At 39.2% G+C, this 21730-nt stretch overlaps 1 protein-coding gene across 2 annotated transcripts in view; it reads right to left on the bottom strand.

Annotated features, from left to right (window-relative positions):
* Positions 1-674: 674 nt before the first annotated feature.
* The window catches only part of RRN3 (RRN3 homolog, RNA polymerase I transcription factor), a 29619-nt gene continuing 8563 nt past the window's right edge, over positions 675-21730 (bottom strand). Inside the window, exons 4-18 of one of the 2 annotated variants that reach the window (XM_007106150.4) lie at positions 21397-21486; positions 21156-21285; positions 20703-20762; positions 20053-20116; positions 19216-19285; positions 16341-16439; positions 14204-14296; positions 13065-13203; positions 11735-11865; positions 9804-9934; positions 8664-8848; positions 7273-7381; positions 4539-4691; positions 3467-3554; positions 675-2566 (exon numbers count right to left, since the gene is read on the bottom strand). In XM_007106150.4, the coding sequence (XP_007106212.2) occupies positions 2405-2566; positions 3467-3554; positions 4539-4691; positions 7273-7381; positions 8664-8848; positions 9804-9934; positions 11735-11865; positions 13065-13203; positions 14204-14296; positions 16341-16439; positions 19216-19285; positions 20053-20116; positions 20703-20762; positions 21156-21285; positions 21397-21486 (1704 nt within the window). In that variant the 3' untranslated portion in view covers positions 675-2404. The remainder of the gene's footprint in view (positions 2567-3466; positions 3555-4538; positions 4692-7272; positions 7382-8663; positions 8849-9803; positions 9935-11734; positions 11866-13064; positions 13204-14203; positions 14297-16340; positions 16440-19215; positions 19286-20052; positions 20117-20702; positions 20763-21155; positions 21286-21396; positions 21487-21730) is intronic. The other variant, XM_024123429.3, reaches the window with a different exon arrangement.

Genomic DNA, 21730 nt, shown 5'->3' with positions numbered 1-21730 from the left:
AAGTGCTTCCAGCTTAACTAGACTTTCTCACAAGGTAACCAAACAGCTGACTTTACGTGCATTTTCATCAAATCCTCACAACCATAAAGGAGGTATTAGTAATTTCCACTTTTATTTTCAAAGTGGAGCTCAGAGAAAGGCTAGGTAACTTGCTCAAGGTCACACAGCTGATTAGAAAAAGAAGACAGGTCTGACACCCATGACACTGGTCCTTTCACACTTGTATGAATTAGCCACTTCTCACTAAAGAAGACCTGCCCATAGCAGACAAACAAAATGATGGACCCTGGAACTCCTACCCCAGTTGAAAAGCTGCTTTTGAGTAAGAGGGATAGGAAAATCCTGTTTTCATATATAATTCCCAAGGAGATTAAACAACTTTTTTTTTTGCACAGATGTTCCTTAAAAGCATGTAACTTTTTGGAAGTGTTTGTTTTCCTTGGACCAGTTGGGTGTGATCAAGGAAAGTCACTGACACTTCAGATGCACCTGGAAGCCATTCTCATCACCAGTGTGCAATTATTTTTGAGTACTTGCAATCACACTGGCAATACTTTTGCCTCTTTAATAAAGTATCAATTAAGTAAAGTCTCAGTTGCAGTTTTTTATTGCAAAACGGTGCTTTAATACAGTAGATCAATAAATATAAAATTAAAAAAACACAGGAGTCAAAAGAACATTTACATGAGAAGCTTCTTTATTGGGGTACCTCCCTTTATTGGCATAAGGACAAAAGTTCCAGATTAACCACGTCATTGTTTTATTTTCACAGTATTTTTTTTTCTCAAACTCCTTTGAAATTTTAGACTTATTTGTCTAAATACTTCTACATTAAAACTACTTCTCAACTCACAAAGACCCCACTTACTGTTAATTTCTATGGACACATTTTCAATTACTCATTTTATCCACTATACAAAAATCCCATCTTTTTGTCAGTTAAAAAAACAGAGAACCTAAAGGCTCTCAAACGACTTTCCACCAAGTCACCAAAAGAAAATCACCAATACCCAAAACTTTTTAAAACAATAAAAATTTCTATTTTTCCAAAAACATATTTACAGACTGAAATTCAAACTCTACATTGCCATCAATGTAAATATATGAGAGCATACAAAGCCCTAGGAAAGAGAAAGTATTTCATTACAAAATATTTGTGATCAAGAAAATATCACTTGCCCTTAAATAAAGAATAGGAAAGTGGCAGAAAAATAAATATATTTAAAGGTGTCCATTTTCACAAATAACAAGTACACAAATAAGGAATGAAGCTAAAATATGCAGGAGCTTCAAAATGACTAGCAGCACTTGCACAAATTTATTATACAGCGAGGTTGTTTAGACTCCTCTCTCTCTCAGTGTTTAGTTATAAAAATACAAAAAGAGCCTCGCCAGAGGAGGATTTCACTGAGCTGGAATCCATGGTACGAACAGCCAGTAGACAGGGGCTGTAGCTGTAACCCTGACCTACTGTTGCTAACAAAACCATTCCACCAAATAACCTAAAATGCCCTCTCTTCCCCTACTTTTGGACAAAGAAATTCTCAATGACCAACATTACATTCCACTACAAGTAGTTCCAGTTATGACAGCACTTCTGGGAGAGGCAGGGTAAAACACTGTGAGCTGTATTTTATAAAAGTCCAACCCCACTTCAGTCAATGTTTATGACATTTACCTGGAACTCCTTTCTTCTTTTAAACCCATTTTTACACTCACAAATGTATGATGTGTCTGATTCTGTTTCTCTAAATCCTCTCTCGTCCCGCTAGGCTTTTATTGGTTTCTGAAGTCCCTGGAGATCTCCTTCAGTGCCAGCTCCAACCTGCAGCATCCAGGACCAGCCCTGGCCACCTCCCCACACTTTCCTGCTATCTTCACTGCACCCCACTGAAATCCCGGAACACAAATATAGTTACAGCAGAGGGGAAACAGCATATCCAAAAGAAAACTCATTCTGAAGACTTCAAAGAGTGTCCTTGAGGATTTTTCAGTGAAAAGATATCATATCAACAAAGTCCTGTAAGTATGGCTCTGACAAAAACCTCGTTAAAAATGCAATCTGCTAAAATAGGCTGTTGCTGATATTAAAAATTTCACAACAATTATGTCAAAAAGCTGTAACAAAAAAATGTATACATTAAACAAACGAGCCAAACCTTCAACACTTATCATCAACTCCACCGTAAAATATTGCACATATTCTGTCTTTTCATTTTGTCTGTACAGGAGCAAAACAGAAAAAACAAAAACAAAACAAAAAACCCAACCATGTCTGTTCAGACATTAGAGTAAGTCTAATTTGAAAGTGAGATGCCTGAAGCAAGTATTCGCTCTAGTTCAACGCAACGCTCAAACAGCATGAACCTTGGTACTGAAGGGCACGACGGGAGGAATGTCAGTCTCAATCACAAATCCTTGTGATTGTGGGGGACTGGTCTGGCAGGTATAAAACAGGGGGGGAGCCCACACTGCTTGAAGGACTGCGGAAATGCGCATCAAAGGAGCTCGGTGTAATCCCAGCTTCACCTTTCAAAAAATCATCTTCTTCATCTTCCACCACCTCCTGCACAAAGAACAGAGATTACCAACAAGATCACAAGTGGCAGTTTGAAATGCTTTCAAGAATCCCTTTTCTCAGGAATGTGCTACTTCTGGAAAGACAAAGGTAAAGGAAAAGAATCTTAATTTCGAACGCTTCCCAATGCACACTTCTTTATTATGAACCATCCACACAACTGCTCATCACATGTTTTGAGTGTTGGTTTAAAGTCTGATTTTTTTTTTTGAACAGATTTTAAGCTCAAGGAGGGCAGGTAACATGATATGTCATTCTTGCTCAATCTAACATAATGTGAATGAACGAATGAATGACCATCCTCCTCAAACGCAAAATTTAAAGAAAGAATAAAACTAAAAAGAGCTTTCCAGTGATTACTTATGAAAAAGAAGACAGGCACATTAAAGCTGGCTTTTAATATAGAAATGAATGCACCACAAAGAAACAAATGGTGACATTTTTTATTATTGGATTCTAATTTTCTGCTTTGGCAATAGCTGCCTCAGCTCCATGGCCACACACTGGAGGACATGCTGCAGACCCGCATCTTCACCACCTATTCACGAAAACCTACAAAATTAATGTTAACTTCTGGGAACATTTCAACAGTAAGCAAATCTGAGACTGTTACTTGGTGGTAACGATCAAGTGGCAGAGATCTAAATGTGTTAAGCCGATTTTTAATTACCCTTCACTTCCCAAAGTCAGCATGTGAAGTGTCTGGTTTGAACAATTCATTAAAAAACAAACACTATTCTCGTAAGAACGTAACCTGGGCTTGGAATTCTGAAAAGGCAGAATGAACAAATGTAGTATTTTTCAAGTGTAACATTGCTATTAACCATTTGACTGTGCTCTGTAACCAAATAGGAGATTCCCAGAAAGTATGTTAAATCATCAATTTACCTTTTTAATGGGTTTCTTAAACTCCTGAAGCTCTTCTGCACTCATGTCTTCCCATACCTGATAAAGAGGATCAATGAATTTCTTTGACCTGTCAAGAAGATCAGGTTTCAAAATCAAATTAAATACTACAGCAAAGGTCACCACATATTTAACTCTCTTCTCACAAGACCCATTACCCAAAATAAAGAAGTAAAAACTATCGCTCAAATGATAATAGTGTCCAAAAATATCCTATGTAGGTTCTGTAACTAATGGGGCTCCTTCTTTGTAAGAGTTCATCCACTCACATAGGTAGAGTATTACACCTACTGTTTCTCAACTTTTCATTTTCAAGTGAAATTACTTCTCAACTTTGCAAAGATTAATAACAGTGAGTTATAATATGTCCAAATGAAGGTGAAAGTGAAATTATATTATTCTGGAAATTCCTTTTTAATATTCCTACAGTCATTTACTAAAAATAAATCTGGTTAAAAAGACCAATCTGGTTTCAGTCAACCAAGACTTGGGGGACCAGATAATCCCAAATCATTGTGTTGTTAGTTACAAACTGTCATAAGCAGAAATCCTGCTTCCTTATATATATATATATATACATTTGAAGTTAAGACTGGCCTGGGGGTTTTCCAGAACTACCCATCCAGATAAATCACTTGGCATTTGCTTATCCTGTGCAACAGTATGGGACGTGGTCTCTAGAAGAAGGAACAAGTCATTTGGCAGAAATTTATGAGCCAAGAAAAGGCAGCATCCTCCCTATCCAGGTACCTCTATCCCCAGCCTCTTGTATTTTTAAACCAACAGGTTTCAAGAAAGACAAAAACGTCTTGGTGTCAATCTGGGCTCCTACTGAGGGAGAGACCTGCAAGCCCTTGTGCGCCACGACCCTCAGCAGCCCTGAACAAGCTTCTCCACACTGGGCCTGGAAAACACGCAAGGAGACCACGAGACCCTATCAACGGCCAGAAGGGCCACTCACCACAAAGAAACCCCAAATCCCGATCCTGGTAAAGGCACGTACACACTGCATTTAAATTCACCATCGAAAGGTCGACTGTCTAAGTGTACCTACCTCTTCAGTACATAAGGATCGAAGGGGAAGAAAGTGTCAAGCGGGTTCGTGCAGGTTTGCACTGAGTCCCCCCCAGCAGTGTTTCTGATAACTGGCAGCATCTGGCGGTTGTTCCTCTCAATGAGGGTGTAGCAGAAAACAAGCTGGTATTTGCTGTGGAATAAAACCAACACAGACAGAGGCATTAATGTGCTGGAATTATTCTGCATGGACATGCCCGTTCGTGTGTGACAACTACCCCGACTACATAGATCTTACTGAACATAACAACTACAAGAAAAAAAATAAGATAAAGTGGAGTATGCTTTTAGGGTACAGTCCTCTGGGCCTACTATTTACAAGTTAGCTAAGGAGAAAGAAAATGTGCTATCACTTTAAGAATAAGAGAGTGGGCTTAGATTTACTAATTAGGCACAACTCACTAAAAATTAATGCATTCGCGGTAAATCTTTTAGTTTACAGAATTATGTAGCTGTCTTTACTTATTTTTTACTGTTTGCAAGAATAGTGGGTTGGTGAAAAAGGGATTCAGGATTCACTGAGAGAGGATATGGGCTGTTGGTGGAAACACTTGGCTGTTGAAGACATTAAGGAGGGTACTAAGGGAGAGCCATGGGGTTTACTGAATCACGACCTCAGAAAAGGGTAAAGAAAAGAAAAGGCATAGTGAGTGAAAACAGTTAAATGGACAGAAAAACTTGCGATAAAAACCAATAGGACCAGGACTTCCCTGATGGCGCAGTGGTTAAGAATCCACCTACCAATGCAGGGGACATGGGTTCGAGCCCTGGTCCAGGAAGATCCCACATGCCACGGAGCACCTAAGCCCATGCGCCACAACTACTGAGCCTGCGCTCTAGAGCCCGCGAGCCACAACTACTGAAGCCTGCGTGCCTTGAGCCTGTGCTCCGCAACAAGAGAAGCCACCGCAATGACAAGCCCTTGCGCTGCAACAAAGAGTAGCCCCCGCTCGTTGCAACTAGAGAAAGCCCATGCGCAGCAACGAAGACCCAATGCAGCCAAAAATTAATTAATTAATTAATTTAAAAAAAGAAAACAACAAAGCCCAACAGGACCATACGTTGTCAATATCCCTGGTGGTTATGACTTAGGAACTTCAAAAATCATTCACTGGGCCACTTCTTTGAGAGGAAGATTTAGCTCACCTTTGCCAACTCTCCCCCTCCCACCCTCCCTCCCACGGTACTCATTCAGGTATCGGTTCTCAGGCTCTCAGGTCACTACTGCTATTTTAAGCACCCTATGTTCATTTCTGTTCCATTAGCCACGGATCACATTTGACTCTTGGTGTTAAATGGCCAAACCACACTGGAGTACTTCGCAATATCCGGTAAAAGTGAAGATGTGCACCTCCTACAGCCCAGCAACTGCACTTCCGGGTGACAGGAAGTATGTGCCTGTGTACCAGGACACACATACAACCACGCACCCACACTGAAAACGGAAGATAGCTTAAATCCCAACCAAGAATCGATGTTTTAAAATTATGAGAATATTACACAGCAGTCGAAATCAAAAAACAGCTATAAGAGTCAATATAGCAGAAGCAGTAACTACAGAATGATACATAAATTCCTTGACACAGACCTTTATTTCGACCTCTTGCTCTCAGCCTCACGTCTTACTCCTAACGTCCGTGCTAATCCCAACCCCAGATCTAGAGCCTCTCTGGCCAGTCTGCTCCTCAACTGCAGCCCTCTACTCCCACCCCATGACTATTCTACAGGCAGCTGCCTCTGCTTTGCTCCATCCGTCCTACTCTTCCAGCTGCTTCCTATCTTCCCGCGATGTGCTGGAAACATCCACCCACTGGACACTGTTGCTTGTTGGTTTCTTATCTTAATTCTTTACTACCATTTTTGAGATCTGAGGGAGAGAGAATACCTTGAACTAGATGGCCAGCAAAGGAAAAATAGGCCTGCTGAATGAGAGCAACAAGATGTCTAAAGGGGACTGAGGGATGCAGAAATTATTCTTATCTTCTAATAGCTCAATCTGTTAAAGATTTTAAGCTATGATCCTGCCCTCAATGTCATGATAAGATACCCAAGATCTCCAATTCACTTTCTACGTGAAGCAAAATAATTCAGTGAATGCTTACGAACGAGCCGGACTGCCGGCATTCAAACCTTAGCTCTGCCACAGTCTAGCCATGACTCCACACAAGTCATTCAATCTCTCTGTGCCCCCCATCTTGCCATTTATAAATAGGGATTAATAATACAGTCATAGGATTGTGTGAGGATTAAGTGAGTTCTATGCAGAGTGCTTATCAGAACTGTGCTGGGCACACAATAAATGCTACGCACATCAGCTGTAGCCACAAGGCCCTCAATGAACCAATTTCCTATTGTTGGATGTTTATCTCATGTCCAGTCTATTTTTATTACCATTATGAGAGTCACTCTAATAAACATCTGTGGTTTGTACCTCTCAGCTTGCTAGCTGCCTTATTTATTTCCAAGTGCCTAAGCTTCTGCTGAATTATCCTCCTTAGATTAAAAAGTAGTAGCAACTTCCAGTGCAACCAAAGTATAAAAACAATACCTTCAATGCAGTGTTTTCCACAAGTACTGGGTTACTGGTTTTTAAATGTTTTTTTGCTATTAATTTTGTTAAATAATTTCACAGAAATTTAACGGAATTTTACAATACTAATACTAACATAAATTCATTTGAAATAACTTCCACAAATAAAGCATAAATAACTTACTTTGTGATTGCAGCAAAAAAGTTAACTACCGAGGGCAGGCAAATCTTCAGAGGATTTAGCTGACTCATCACTATCCGTTCAAAATTTAGACTTTGAAGGTACCTCAAACCTTTGATTAAAAAAAAAAAAGACTTTTTTTTAAAAGGTACAAACACAATAGTCTAAGCAGCACTTATTATTTTATACAGTAAAAAAAACATTTAAAAAAGGTATCTGTACAAATGCTTTAAAGGTCCATGTAGACAGTCACACAGTGTAGAGCCCAAAGAATATCACTAGGCTTAACCATATGTATTTATGACCAAACCAACTTTTCTAAAGAGTTTATTCTTTTAAAGATTCAGGAAGTAAACATACATTCCCAGTGGGCAATAACCTTACATGACAATTTGGAACTCAGATATAAGCAACCTCAGCACATGCTGAGTGTACAGAGGGAAACAAAGACTGTGTGATGATTTCTGCTAACAATCATGGAATCATTAAGAAGCTGAGGCAACACAGTGATTCTCCATTCCTTAGAGGTAATGATTGTACAATACGGCATTTCTCCTTCTTGAATTCCATATGTATACACACACACACACACACACACACACACACACACACACACACACACACACACACAATATGTCAATCTGACAGCCAACCAAACCAAGAGAGACTTACATGTCTTAAGTTATCAGTAAAGTTGAGCATTGTTTTTCAAGTGTGCATTAGTTCTTTGTATTTCAGGGTTTTTTTTGTTTATTTGTTTATAAAAAACTATGGAGGTAGAAGGAAAAATTAGGTAGATACTACTGTCTTGGAACCGATAAATATACTTCTCTCCTATTTTAAAAAGAAAGACACCACACTTATTCTAAGAGGCAAGCAAACCAACTTGTGCCTAAGTGTCTTTTGTTAGGAGATTCTTTGATGTATATTTTGATAAAAATTACTAAAAATGGCATAATGTGATGGCTTACAAGAAATAGGTCCTCTTTAACCAAGATGCTTACCATTTATTTATACAAAAAAAAAAAGCAGTGATTTTACTTACCTTGTGATAAAACCTTGTCCTACTAGAGTTCATACAACTATTTTTAAGCCCCACATCTTTTTTTTTTTTTTTTTTTCCTTCTTTTGGTATGCGGGTCTCTCACTGTTGTGGCCTCTCCCGTTGTGGAGCACAGGCTCCGGACGCACAGGCTCAGCGGTCATGGCTCACGGGCCCAGCCGCTCCGCAGCATGTGGGATCCTCCCAGACCGGGGCACGAACCCGTGTCCCCAGCATCGGCAGGCGGATTCTCAACCACTGCGCCACCAGGGAAGCCCAAGCCCCACATCTTTTTAGAAGTGGGGCTTAAAAGGAAAACCCAGTTCATATCCATCAACCCCACATCACTGACCTTCCTTCAGGTTTCCACTTAAAAGCTGCCTGTGTCTAAAAACAAAAGTGTAGAACACAGCTTGGCAGGCTGAATAAAATGGTCCATGGAGAGCAACGTCACAAAATGCCTTTGTTCCTGAATCCTGGTTATTAAGGTATACGTGCAGCCACTTAACCAAAAGATCTAGGCATGATTTTACAGTACTAGAGAGAAGAAAAATTCAAGTCAACTTCACTTGCTTCACAAAAAACCAGAATGACATAAGAACACACAATTGCCTCTCCTTACAAACTAAGAAAAGTCTGTCCATTGGCTTCTGTATCTATCACCCATGGGCACAGAGGAGAAGCAAAGAAAGGAAAGAAAATGGTAGGCAGGTGGAAAGACAGCCTTCCAGTTACAAGCTGAAGCACATGGACCTCCTAGGAACAACAGGCAGGCGCCTAAGAATGCCTTAAGTCCCAAGAGCTGGAGAACAGTTTCTCCTCATCAACTCAGAAGGGCTTCTCCGATGGCCTCCCAGCCCTCTTGGGGGAATATGGCCAAAGAGCAGGGCATGTTTACCCACATCTTACAAGAGAAAGACAGTCTGGTTGACTTCACCATTCCCTAAGGGGTTCTGATGAAATCCCATGGTCAACAATTTAGGACACAACAGCCAGATAGCTTCTGGCTGTCAGGAAAGGGTTTTTTAATAGCATCCTTGTCCAAAGATATCTTCATGGATAACTAGAAGAAACAGGCCCAGAGCTGGCCTCCTAAATAGATCTATTACCTTTAAAAGGATTTTTTTCTTCAGCTTTAACAGATACAACTGATTCGGAATGCAAATGAAAAATGACAAACCTATAAAGAGAATCAAAACAGTATACAACACTGTACACCATCCATAAAGACAAATGGATCTTCATATTCAAGTGCAACCATACAGAACAGATTACAAAAGCTTTTCATGTGAGGTTTTACATTTTGAAAAGGAGACATTTTATTCTGAAATTGCCTCTCAGAAATGTAAACATCTTGAATAGAGTGGGAGAACAGATTTTTTTCACTTTAAAGACAGACCAAAAAAATAAGGCAGATATTTCTCTGACTTGAGACAATACTATACTTTTTAAAGCATGATATGAAAAGCACTTGGAAAATTAGGTTACTTACATAAGAGGAACAAATTTAGCTCTTGCCAAAAAGCTTCCAATATAATTTGCAGCAGCTTGCCTGATGATAGCAGGATTATTTGGATCCTGCAATTTTTTCCACAGATGTTCCAAAAATGCTTCTGCAAATCCCTATAAAAAGAGAAGGTGTTGGTCTCATATTTTTTTTAATGCTTAAGATATTCTGGCGATCAGAATCCTAAGATTTTTAACTCACCAATATGAGAAAGTTCTAGTATCTCAGTTATACTGCTAGATAAATAATGAACACATTACCATGGTTCTTATTTTTAAAACACCTTGAGATAATACTATTAAAAACAAAAGGTGTTCCACAGCATTAAATAATTCAATGGATCCCAAAACTAGCTGAGCATCAAAATCAACCCTACAGGGGCTTCCCTGGTGGAGCAGGGGTTAAGAATCGGCCTGCCAATGTAGGGGACACAGGTTCGAGCCCTGGTCCAAGAAGATCCCACATGCTGCAGAGCAACTAAGCCCGTGTGCCACAACTACTGAGCCTGCGCTCTAGAGCCCACGAGCTACAACTACTGAGCCTGTGTGCCACAACTACTGAAGCCTGCACGCCTAGAGCCTGTACTCTGCAACAAGAGAAGCCACCGCAATCAGAAGCCCATGCACCGCAACGAAGAGTAGCCCCCGCTCACTGCAACTAGAGAAAGCCCGCGCACAGCAACCAAGACCCAACACAGCCAAAAAAAAAAAAAAAAAAAATCAACCCTACAGATTCAGGGCTTTGGAACCCTACAGATTTGTGACAGGCCTTTGGGATCCACCAATTTTTAAAGCTCTGTTAGCAGAAATTCTCTGGTGGTCCAGTAGTTAGGATTCGGTGCTCTCACTGCCGGGGCCTGGGTTCTATCCCTGCTCAGGGAGCTAAGATCCCAAAAGCTAAATGGCGCAGCCAAAATAGATAAATAAATAAAGCTATGTAAGTGATTCTGATATTTAGCCATAACTGGAAACCAGTGATTAACCACGCTCACATGGGAACCCCTTCTGCAGTACCTTTCAGACTGCACATATCAAACTTAACCAGAAATAGAGACTAAAGTATAGTCGGTGGGACTTCCCTGGTGGTCCAGTGGGTAAGACCCTGAGCTCCCAATGTAGGAGGCCCGGGTTCGATCCCTGGTCAGGGAACTAGATCCCGCACACATGCCCCAAATGAGACTGCATGCCTCAACTAAAAGATCCTGCATGCTGCAACAAAGACCCGGTGCAGCCAAAATAAATAAATAAATATTTTAAAATAAATAAATAAAGTATAGTTGGCATTTGACTAATTATGCTAATTGTAGGAAAAAAACAGACCAATTCGCTTCTTTTCAACAAAGGATGCAACCTCCAACTTCTCCCAAATTGCTCTTTTCAAAAGCTACTAACATGCTTTGGGGCAGATTGAGTTTAACCTTCCTATCCATGACCAATACTCTCCTGGACTATTCTAGGAAGCTACAAAATAGTTGCAAAGAACAGTCCTGTTCTTTTGTTTTGCTTTGTTCTCAAAATAGAAAAACAAAGTCTAAAGTTTTAAAATCCTAGATTAAAAATTTAGTTTGGGCTAGTTAAGATCAACTGAAAGAGAATAAAGAAAATAAACAGTTAAATATCGCTTATGAGATTTTAATAAAGGCTTGAATTAAAGGGAAGGGCACCACCTAGTGGACCAAGTGCAGGATGACATTTTCAGAACACTCAGCTTAAGCTGACAGGCAACAGCAATGCCCTCTGCTCCTTCCATGGGTTGGAAAGGGCTTGTTATTTCATCAGGGACACTAAGTAAAATGAGCTCAAGACAAAGAAATACCTCATGGTCTCTCTTCCACACCTCCCTCCACCCCCCATTTTTTAAGGGAAAATTCTGGGCAAGAATAAAATAAGCTACAATAATGTGAATGACATACTCACCAATTTAAAGCTACAGAGGTAAAACATGAAAAACTGCACATGGCAAGAGGCATGGGTGGGCAACAGGAGTTTGTCAAAGATGGTTATGAGATCTCGATATAAATCCTTTGTTTTGTTGTTATCAATCTTACCTACGAAGAAAATTTGGCATTTCAGTTTTATAAAGACATTATTTACAAGCTACCAGTTTCATTTACCAAATTTGTAAAAAGCAAACAACACCATTAAGACATACATCATCTATTAAGCTACGGGGGGGGGTGGGGGGCAATGCCATCTTTATTTTGTACAGAGTTTCCTTTTTAATTACAATAACCCAGCACTGGCAAGGAAGCAGGCTCTCATCTCATACACACTACTGTGATGACACACATTGTAAGACTGCCATTTAGAAGCAGAAGCCCTCTGATCCAGTAATTCTACTGCTAGAAATTTATCACAAGCAAATAACTGACAATATATATACAAAGATTTTCATTATACTGTTATTTATAATGGCAAAAAAAGCAGGGGGAGAAAAAAAATAAGAAACCAGTTAAATCCATATAACTATTTTAGAAGAACAGTGAATGGTATGAGAAAATGTTCACAAGAGGTGAAAAGGGAAGATTATAAAATACTACATATAGTGTGATCCCCAAATCCACTGAGAAAAACACATATACCCATGCAAACAGAAAAGAAAAAAAAATGCTAATAATGGTTCTCCAAATAGTAAGAATGTGGCTGTATAAACTTTATAAATCCTTTCCTGTATTCTCCAAATTTTCTCTAATCAATATGTATTACTTTTATAACAGCAAAAAAGTTAAAATGGTAACATATTAATTCAGATTCAAGTCCTAATAATAGGACTGAGTGGCATGGCAAAGCCTCTAGACTAAAAATTCTGTAAGGGCAAGAAGCATATCAATTTGTTCACTACAGTACCAACACCTGGCAAAACCAAACTATCCAGACTCTCTAAATTCAATACGGAACACCAAGTACCATGTATCAACGTCTACTATACCATTTCTTAAATGTCTTGAACTTGAGGTCTGCCTAAAACTGTCCAAACTCCATATATAAGCTTTCAATACAGTAATCAGTGAAAATATCATCAAGGGCTTTGAAGACAAACATAACTAAGCCTGAATCCCAGTCCCACTATTCTCAAGCTATGTCATGTTCACAAGTAACGATCTCTCTAAACCTTCTCTTCCTCGTACTCAAAACAGTGATTTTTTGACAGGATTTCTATCAGTACTAAAGTATGAAAAATACCCAGCATAGTGCATTGTAGGTGTTCAACAAAGCAGCAGTTACTGTGACTACTACATGTTGTTACCATCTACATAGCAGACATCCTTAATGTAGGACAAAAGTAAAGACAGCAGGATGTCCAGGCGTTCAGCTACAGGATGGACCATCTGATCAAGCATTCCCCGATCGGCCTTTGTTTCATGGTCAGTTTCTTCATCTTCGTCCTTTGAAAGTAAAGTAAAAACTAACATTAAAAGCCTCAGTAAAAGTAGTTTTGTGAGAAAATTCTGAGGTAATTGTTTCCTTTAAAAGATAAAACAAAATACACAAAGACCTTTCCAGGCAGGGGCTCTCAACCAGAGGTGTGAATCAGAACCACCCGTGGAATTCAAAATGAAAGCACAGATTCAGCCTCTGATTCTCATTTAGACACCCATTTACAGTGTGGCCATGCAAACATCACACATTTCCCCCAGCTCCTGGCACCCACTGTTGGTGCCAGGTTTCCTTTCCCAGGACAGGGCACCCATCCCCGAGCTGCTGAGCATTGGCTGCCGACAGCTCACAGCTGCCCCCCTTCTCCAGAGAAATGCCCTTGCTGCTCCCATTCCCTTCCCATCAGAACTGACTGACATGAGGTCACAGGAGGCCATGTCTCTGGTCTCAAGGTAGGACTAACTCTATCCTGCAACTCATGCTCCAGAGCTTCTGCGGGGTATCAGGCTGTAGCTGCTCTCCAACTGAGACCGAACTCTCACTTAGTTCCTTCCCCTGCCTTTTCCAGCTTCCTCACACCCTTTCTCCCAAGGGCACCTGAATCCCCATCTCAGGCTCTCCTCCCGGTGAACCCAACTGAAGACACTGCCCCAGGTAGAGAAGCACTGCATTAAGGTATACAATTTGTAAAACACAGAAGTTACATTGGTATGCTTTTCCATTTATCACTCTTTCACAAACAACATGTGGTTTACAAAAACAAAGAACAAACAGAAGAATAAAAATGAAACATACTTGACCAAACCCAAATTCAAAGCCTTGGAAATAAGCTCTACTAGTCAATAAGCAACAAAAAAGCAAACTACTCATTTAAGAAGTCATTTTCAAGTTCGCGGAACTACTGTTTTAATTCAAAGCCTTGAAAAAGGTGAGAAGCCATTAGCTGTTTCTTCCCACCCTCTGGGGACTGTGAACTGCATATGTCTGATTTCATTAATAAATGCTGACCATATTAAAGAGCCCTTCTGTGGCATCTGTTCCACTACTAGTCTGAGTTGCTGTTTCCTCAGCATCTTCAATATCCTGCCGGGATGCATTCACCTACATTACAGCAAAGAAAAAAAAAAAAAGAATAAAAGCATTTAAAATATAACTACATTATTCAGGGACTTGAAATTCATCTGATACACATGCTTTAAAGATGTCCATATTAGCACCCTATACAGCACTGTAACTCAATAAACAATCACAATGCAAACCTATAAATGGGTCTGGGTCATGGAGAAATTTACAAGATTACAAATTAAGCTCCCTGTACTACATATGTACATAAAATTAATATGAACTGTGCTATGTTGGTCTAAAACAGATACCTTCAACAAACTCAACGTTTATTCCAACTCTTACTATGCACAAGACACACGCATGGTGTATAAGAAGCATATAATCAATCAACTGAGGAGAAAATTATTAAATGCAATCAATTTTGAATTAATGAATATTTATTTGGCTATATAACCCTTCAGATATCTTGTTTAACATACCACTCAAATCATGCCTTTTCAACTGTCTATAAATGACCTTCTTCCTAAAAATACGCTAAAACGTTCCATAAGCATGTATGTATGCAGTTGACCAGAGAGGTTTAACTCCAAGTGAGCAACGTGCCAGCCCACCCAACCTCCAGCCCTTCCTAGACCTCCTACAGAATCAATGTTCTTCCCATCAACTCCTATTTCCTTAGTCCACAAACCTCAGGTCTCCCCAACCCTGAAACATGTCTCCCACCCCGCCTCATCCCCTCTTTACACCACAAACCCTCACCAGGTCTCTAGCAGCCCCACTTCCTAACCATCCATGCTCTCTCCAGTAATAGACTATCTCCTAAACACCAAACCCAAGGACTTTGCTTTTCTCATCCTCCTTAAAAAGCTCAGCAATAGGGGACTTCCCTGGTGGTCCAATGGTAAAGAATCCGCCTTCCAATGCAGGGGACATGGGTTCGATCCCTGGTCAGGGAACTAAGATCCCACATGCCACGGGGCAACTAAGCCCGCACGCCACAACCAGTGGCGTGTGCCTCAACTAGAGAGCCTGCATTCTGCAAACGAGAGCCCACGCACTCTGGAACCGCGCACCACAACTATGTAGAGAACACCCGTACACCACTAGAGAGAGAAAACCCGCACGCCACAACTAGAGAGACAAAATCCGCACACCTCAACTAGAGAGAAGTCCGTGCATCGCAACAAAAGATCCCGCATGCCGCAACAACGATCCCGCATGCTGCCAACTAAGACGCGACGCAGGCAAAAATAAAATAAATAAATAAATAAAAAAAATATTTTTTAAAAAAAAGGTGAGCAATACCTCATGCTGCCTACTAAAGCCTTCCTCCCTCCAGATGCTTCCTGGGTGTCCAGACTCTTGGTTTTCCTCTCATTTCCGATCTCACTTCCTCTCTCCTGTTGGCCTCATTCTCAGTCCCCTACCTGCAGCTACAACTGCTTGGTGAATATTCTCCATCTAGCTCCCCACCTGCACCTCAATCCATCCAAAATGGAAATCATCCTGCAACTTCCTCTTGACGTTTCTTATTACTGTTACCACAACACCAAACTTTCATTCCACAGGGAGCTACCTTTGAAGGGTTCCTTTCCCTTACCTTCTACTGCCCCTACTTCCAATCCAGTCTCAAGGACCTTTCCTCCCTGTGTCACCAGAATCCATCACTTTCTCATTCCCACTGCAGCTTATTGCAAGCCTCTTTAAAAAAAGTATAAAGAATCCCAAAATAACTTCCTTAGGTATGCATTCCCAACTTCTCCTGACTACATCAGGTTTTCTAGCTCATAACGCATGTGTTCCATTCACAGCATTTACCAGAACTGTACTTTTCCATTTACGTGACTGTTTATTTAATGCCTTGTTCCCCAACCATGAGAGATGGGACTGTCTATAAACACCAGCACATCAATGCTCAAAGAAATGTTCAAGAAATGTTCAAAGAAATGAATCAAAGGTGGAACTGTGGATTTTTTTCCATTGTTGCTACTACTGTTTCAAATATTATGATTATAACAAATACTATAACATTATTTAATAAATAAAAATCAAAGAGAAAAACAGATTACCCAATACTTACGTCCAACTTGAGCAGCTTTTCAATAACGAGCTCCAGAATTTCATGTCTCAAGGTCGGAAAATACACACTAATCCTTAGCAAGTTATGAACATAACATTCCTAAAACATAAAAAGATGAACATTTCAACAGAGAATAAATATTTCATAATCATGCAAGCAAAACATCAATTACACAATCTTCAGTTTCAACTATTCAAACAGAAAAGACTATCAAGCAACATAGAAATGACACTGTTTATATACACAATATTAGTATAATTTAATTATCCCCAGTAAATTAAGTTTGTGATTTGTATACTTCTACAGTGTTTTTAAAACAGGTTTGTTGAGATATAATTCATATAAAATTCACCTATTTATAAAGTGTACAATTCAATAGTTTTTAGTATATTCACAGAGCTGTGTAACCATCACCATAATCAATTTTAGAACATTTTCATCACCCTAAAAAAAAAACCTTGTATCTTCTAATAATGTACCTCCTCCCAGCCCTAGGTAACCACTGGTCTACTTTCTTTCTCTATGAATTTGCCTAGTATAGACATTCCATATAAGTGGAATCTTATAACATGTGGTGTTTTAGCATAATGTTTTCAAGGTCCATTCATGTTGTAGCAAGTAAACTATTCTTCTTTTATTGCCGAATAATATTCCAATGTATAGACATAGCACATTCTGTTTATTCATAAGCTGCTAAACATTTGGTTTCCATATTTTGGCTACTATGAATAATGCTGCCTTGAACATTCATGTAAAAGTTTTCAGGTGGACATATATTTTTATTTCTCTTGGGTATATACTTAGCAGTGGAAATGCTAGGTCATATGGCAATTCTACATTTAACCTTCTTGAGGAACTGTAAGACTGTTTTCCAAAGTAGCTGCACCATTTACCATTTTACATTCCCACCGGCAGGGTAGGGGGGGTTCTGGTTTCTCCACATCCTTGCCAACACTTGCTATTATCTATTTTTTTGAGTACAGCCATCCTAGTTGGTAAGAAACAATATCTCATGGTTTTGACTTGCATTTCCCTAATGGCTAATGATGTTGAGTTTTTCATGTGCTCATTAGCCATGTGAATGACTATTCTGGAGAAACACCTATTCAGACCCTTTGTCCATTTTTAAATTGGGTTATATGACTTTTCATTATTGAGTTAGTAAGAGTTATTTATATACTCTAGATACAAGGCCTTTATCCGATACATGATTTGCAAGTATTTCCCCATTATAAGTCGTCTTTTCATTTTCTTAAAGGTGTCCTATGAAGCACAACAGTTTTTAATTTTGATGAAATCCAATTTAACTGCTTCTTCTACGGCTGCTTGTGGTATATCTAGAAATTGTTGTCTAATCCAAGGTCACAAATATTTTCACCTATTTTCTAAGAGTTTTATCCACTTTGAGTTCAATTTTGTATATGGTGTAACAAGTCCTATTTCATTCTTTGCATGTGAACATACTCTTGTCCCAGAACCAATTGTTGAAAAGACTATTCTTTTCTCCACTGTCCTGTACAACAAGTTTTTATACATTAATCTTATATCCTGTGACTATACTGAACTCATTTATTACCTCTACTGTTTTTGTGGATTCCTTAGGATTTTTCTATATGTAAGATCATGTCATCTGCAAATAGAGATAGTTTTACTTCTTCCTTTCCAATATGGATGCCGTTTTCTTTTTGTTGCCTAACTCACCTGGCTAGAACCTCTAGAATAATACTGACCAGAAGTGGCAAAAGTAGACATCCTTATTTTGTTCCTTATCTTAGGGGAGAAAGCCTTTAGTCTTTATTGAGTATAAAGTTAGTTGTGAATTTTTCATAGATGCCTTTTATCAGGTTGAGAAAGTTCCCTTCTATTTTTGTCATAAAAGGGTTTTGGCGGGCTTCCCTGGTGGCCCAGTGGTTGAGAGTCCGCCTGCCGATGCAGGGGACATGGGTTCGTGCCCCGGTCCGGGAAGATCCCACATGCCGCGGGGCGGCTGGGCACGTGAGCCATGTCCACAGGGCCTGCGCGACTGTGCTCCGCAGCGGGAGGGGCCACAACAGTGAGAGGCCCTGAGCCTGCGCGTCCGGAGCCTGTGCTCCGCAACGGGAGAGGCCACAACAGTGAGAGGTCTGCGTACCGCAAAAATAAAAAAAGGGTTTTGGCGTTTTTCCATCTATTGGGATGACCATGTGGTAATTATCATTTATTCTGATACAGTATACTTATTGGTTTTGGGGTATTAAATCAACCTTGCATTCCTAGGATAAATTTCATTTGATCATGGTGCATAATTCCTTTTTTATGTTGTTAGTTTCAATTTTCTAGTATTTTGTTGAGAATTTTTGCAACTATGTTCATAAGAGATACAGAATTTGTAATACTCCACTTGAAGCACACCACCACAAATAGCAGCAAAAGTTATTAACTCCTTATTTAATACCTGTAATACATTATTTAGGAAAAAATAATCTATGCTTAAAAGGGAACCACTATTGAAAGTTACACAGATGATCTAAATATTACACAAAAAACTTAAGACTTCACCTATAGAAGGCTCTGCCTTCATGTTCAAATAAAGCATGTTTATAATTGGTAGTAAATGAACTATTATCTTCTAGTAATTCCCATCTGTGTAAGCATTAAGCCTATTTAGATATTTCTGAAATGGACTCTGCTTTGACTTGCACGTAGGACTAAGAGAAAAGGCACTGAGAACCCTCAGTCAGTCGCTTGCTAAGAAAGGAATCTGAGTCAAATTCTTAGTCTTGAGTTTAAAATTCAGCAGACAAAACAACTTTTAAGAAAAAGACCTAAACTCACCTAAAACTAAATCACAAAAACCAACTTTTCCATTAGTTTCCCCCATGAAAAGATTTCTTACCAATGTTCTCTCTGATTTTCGAACGAACGGAAATTTTTCCACCAGTATCGGCATAAGAAACCATGGTGTTCTATTTTAAAAAGAAGAAACATGCAACCAATCCATGTTAACTGGACTTTCTTGGAAGGTTAACATTTCCATTCTAAGAGCAAATATAGATACAGGAGGCAAATGGTAACTCCTACTTCAAGCAATTGGAACTGAAAATAAAGGCATGGCTTCAGAGAAAATCTGTAACAACTTAGGGGAAAATAAGCTTCTATTAAGTTTGATTTCAACAGCAAATTAAAGGGGGATCCTTTTTTCCACAAAAGTTTAATGAAGAGCTTCAGTTTAAAATCTAAACACTTCCCACTGCAAATATATATTATTTCAAAAAGGAGAAAAAATTATCAACTTGGACTTTTTAAAGTTAGCTTATTTGCTAAACTTACTGGGGGAATTTGAAGTTCACCCCTCCAAAAGAAACCTACACACCTTAAAAGATTTTCTTATAACTAATTTTTATTCATATGGCATGACACAAACGCAGGGGCTTCTCACTAAAAAGTTTTGGATATCATGTCTGTTGAAGATTAAAGCAAAATTCCAACCACCATAAAAAGCTGGAGGGGAGAATTTGCATACAAGTTTTGAAAAATAGTTAAAGACAATGAATAGAGAACTGAAATGCCATTTTTTGTAGAATGTGATGTGATATCAACAGGATACAAAAAATATGCAGCATATAACTTCAGTTTTGATGCTATGAACATTTTACAATTTTCTACTAACCGATCATAATTTTCTTGAGACTTAAACACCACAATTCAAAATAAGTAACCAAAGTATACTCACGATGGGACATATCTTGCTATTATTTGTAAGGCTCTGTGACATGTGTCAAAATTTGCAGGAAGATCTACAAGGTGAAAAGGGAGAGTATGAGCATCAAGATAAAACTGAAAACTGAACAATTATCTACCTAAGTCTAAAAATGCCTGCTAACCAAAACTGAATCATTTGTCAGCAAAATAATAATTTCAATAGTTTTCTCCATGACCGACTATCAATGAAGACTATAAATAATGCCATTAAGGGCAACTGATTGCACATTAACATTAAATATAACAAAACGGGGCTTCCCTGGTGGCGCAGTGGTTGGGAATCTGCCTACCGATGCAGGGGACGCGGGTTCGTGCCCCGGTCCGGGAAGATCCCACATGCCGCGGAGTGGCTAGGCCCGTGAGCCATGGCCGCTGAGCCTGCGCGTCCGGAGCCTGTGCTCCACAACGGGAGAGGCCACAACGGTGAGAGGCCCATGTACCACAAAAAAAATAAAATAAAAATAAAAATAAAAAAATAACAAAACGATTCCATCGAAGGTTGCTTTTTGTTGCAGTCTACATATTAGATTAAGTCCTGGAGGTGCCAGGATACTTTAGCATTCAGTATGCATTCACTAAGACACAGGAGGTAGTCTTTGCTTTAATCCTCTTTATACTTACTATCATCTTCGTCATCAGAATCTGAAACATCTATGTCACCTTCCTTAGTGACCACTCGGGCTTTTGAGGAAAAAAGGAAATATGTTATTCTTCTAATATTGATCTAAACAATCAACAGCTACATAAAAAAGCCGTTTTTCCACTGTGCAAACTTAATACAGTAAAATTTACAATGGGGGCAGGAGGTTAAAGTAGCTAAAAATCCCTGAGTTCCAAGACTTCATCAGAAGCTCACTAAAGCAAATTACAATCCATAAAAATCATAGCAACAAATGAATCTAGACACTTCCACAGAGGTCATTATAGGGGACAGACATGTACCAGAACTGCTGCCAATAAGCATCCTGGAATCTTCCATGGTGGCATAATCTCCAAAATATAGTGGGAAGGTAACTTTTTAATACAGATATTTAAAAAAATAAAAATCAAAGCAAGCAAAGAGCAGCCACTTACGAGGTACAAAATGAGAAGCAATCATGCTGAGACATGGTCTAAGGAAGACAGTCTGTGCTGATACAAGATTACCGAGGAAAGCTAAATACTCCTCCACCACTGTCTGACTTCTATTTAACCACTGCAACCTCTAGAGGTGGGAGGGAGAGAAAGCAAAAGGAACATTTTACTGATACAATATATACTATTTTCAAAGTACTGAATTACATATAATAGTTGATGAAATAAATGGTGAACTTACCAACAGAATATTAATAAGCTGCTCAAAGTCTTTTGTCAAGTACATGATGGAGGAACGGAATTCCAGCAGCCAGTTAATGATCTGGTCATCCTTAAGTTAAACAAAGAAAAGTACGTTCAAAATCACAAATTCTCTCAAATAACAGAGAAATGATATCTATCTGGCATTGATCATCTATCAACAATATTTAGGGACTTCCCTGGTGGTCCACTAGTTAAGACTTTACCTTACGATGCAGGGGGTGCGGGTTCGATCCCTAGTCAGGGAGCTAAGATCCCACATGGCTCGTGGCCAAAAAACCAAAACATAAAACAGAAGCAACATTGTAACAAAT

The sequence above is a fragment of the Physeter macrocephalus genome, chromosome 14 (assembly GCF_002837175.3).
Source record: "Physeter macrocephalus isolate SW-GA chromosome 14, ASM283717v5, whole genome shotgun sequence".
Lineage (NCBI taxonomy): Eukaryota > Metazoa > Chordata > Mammalia > Artiodactyla > Physeteridae > Physeter > Physeter macrocephalus.
Note: the sequence above shows the minus strand (reverse complement) of the source record. Positions and strands in the feature narration are given on the sequence as shown.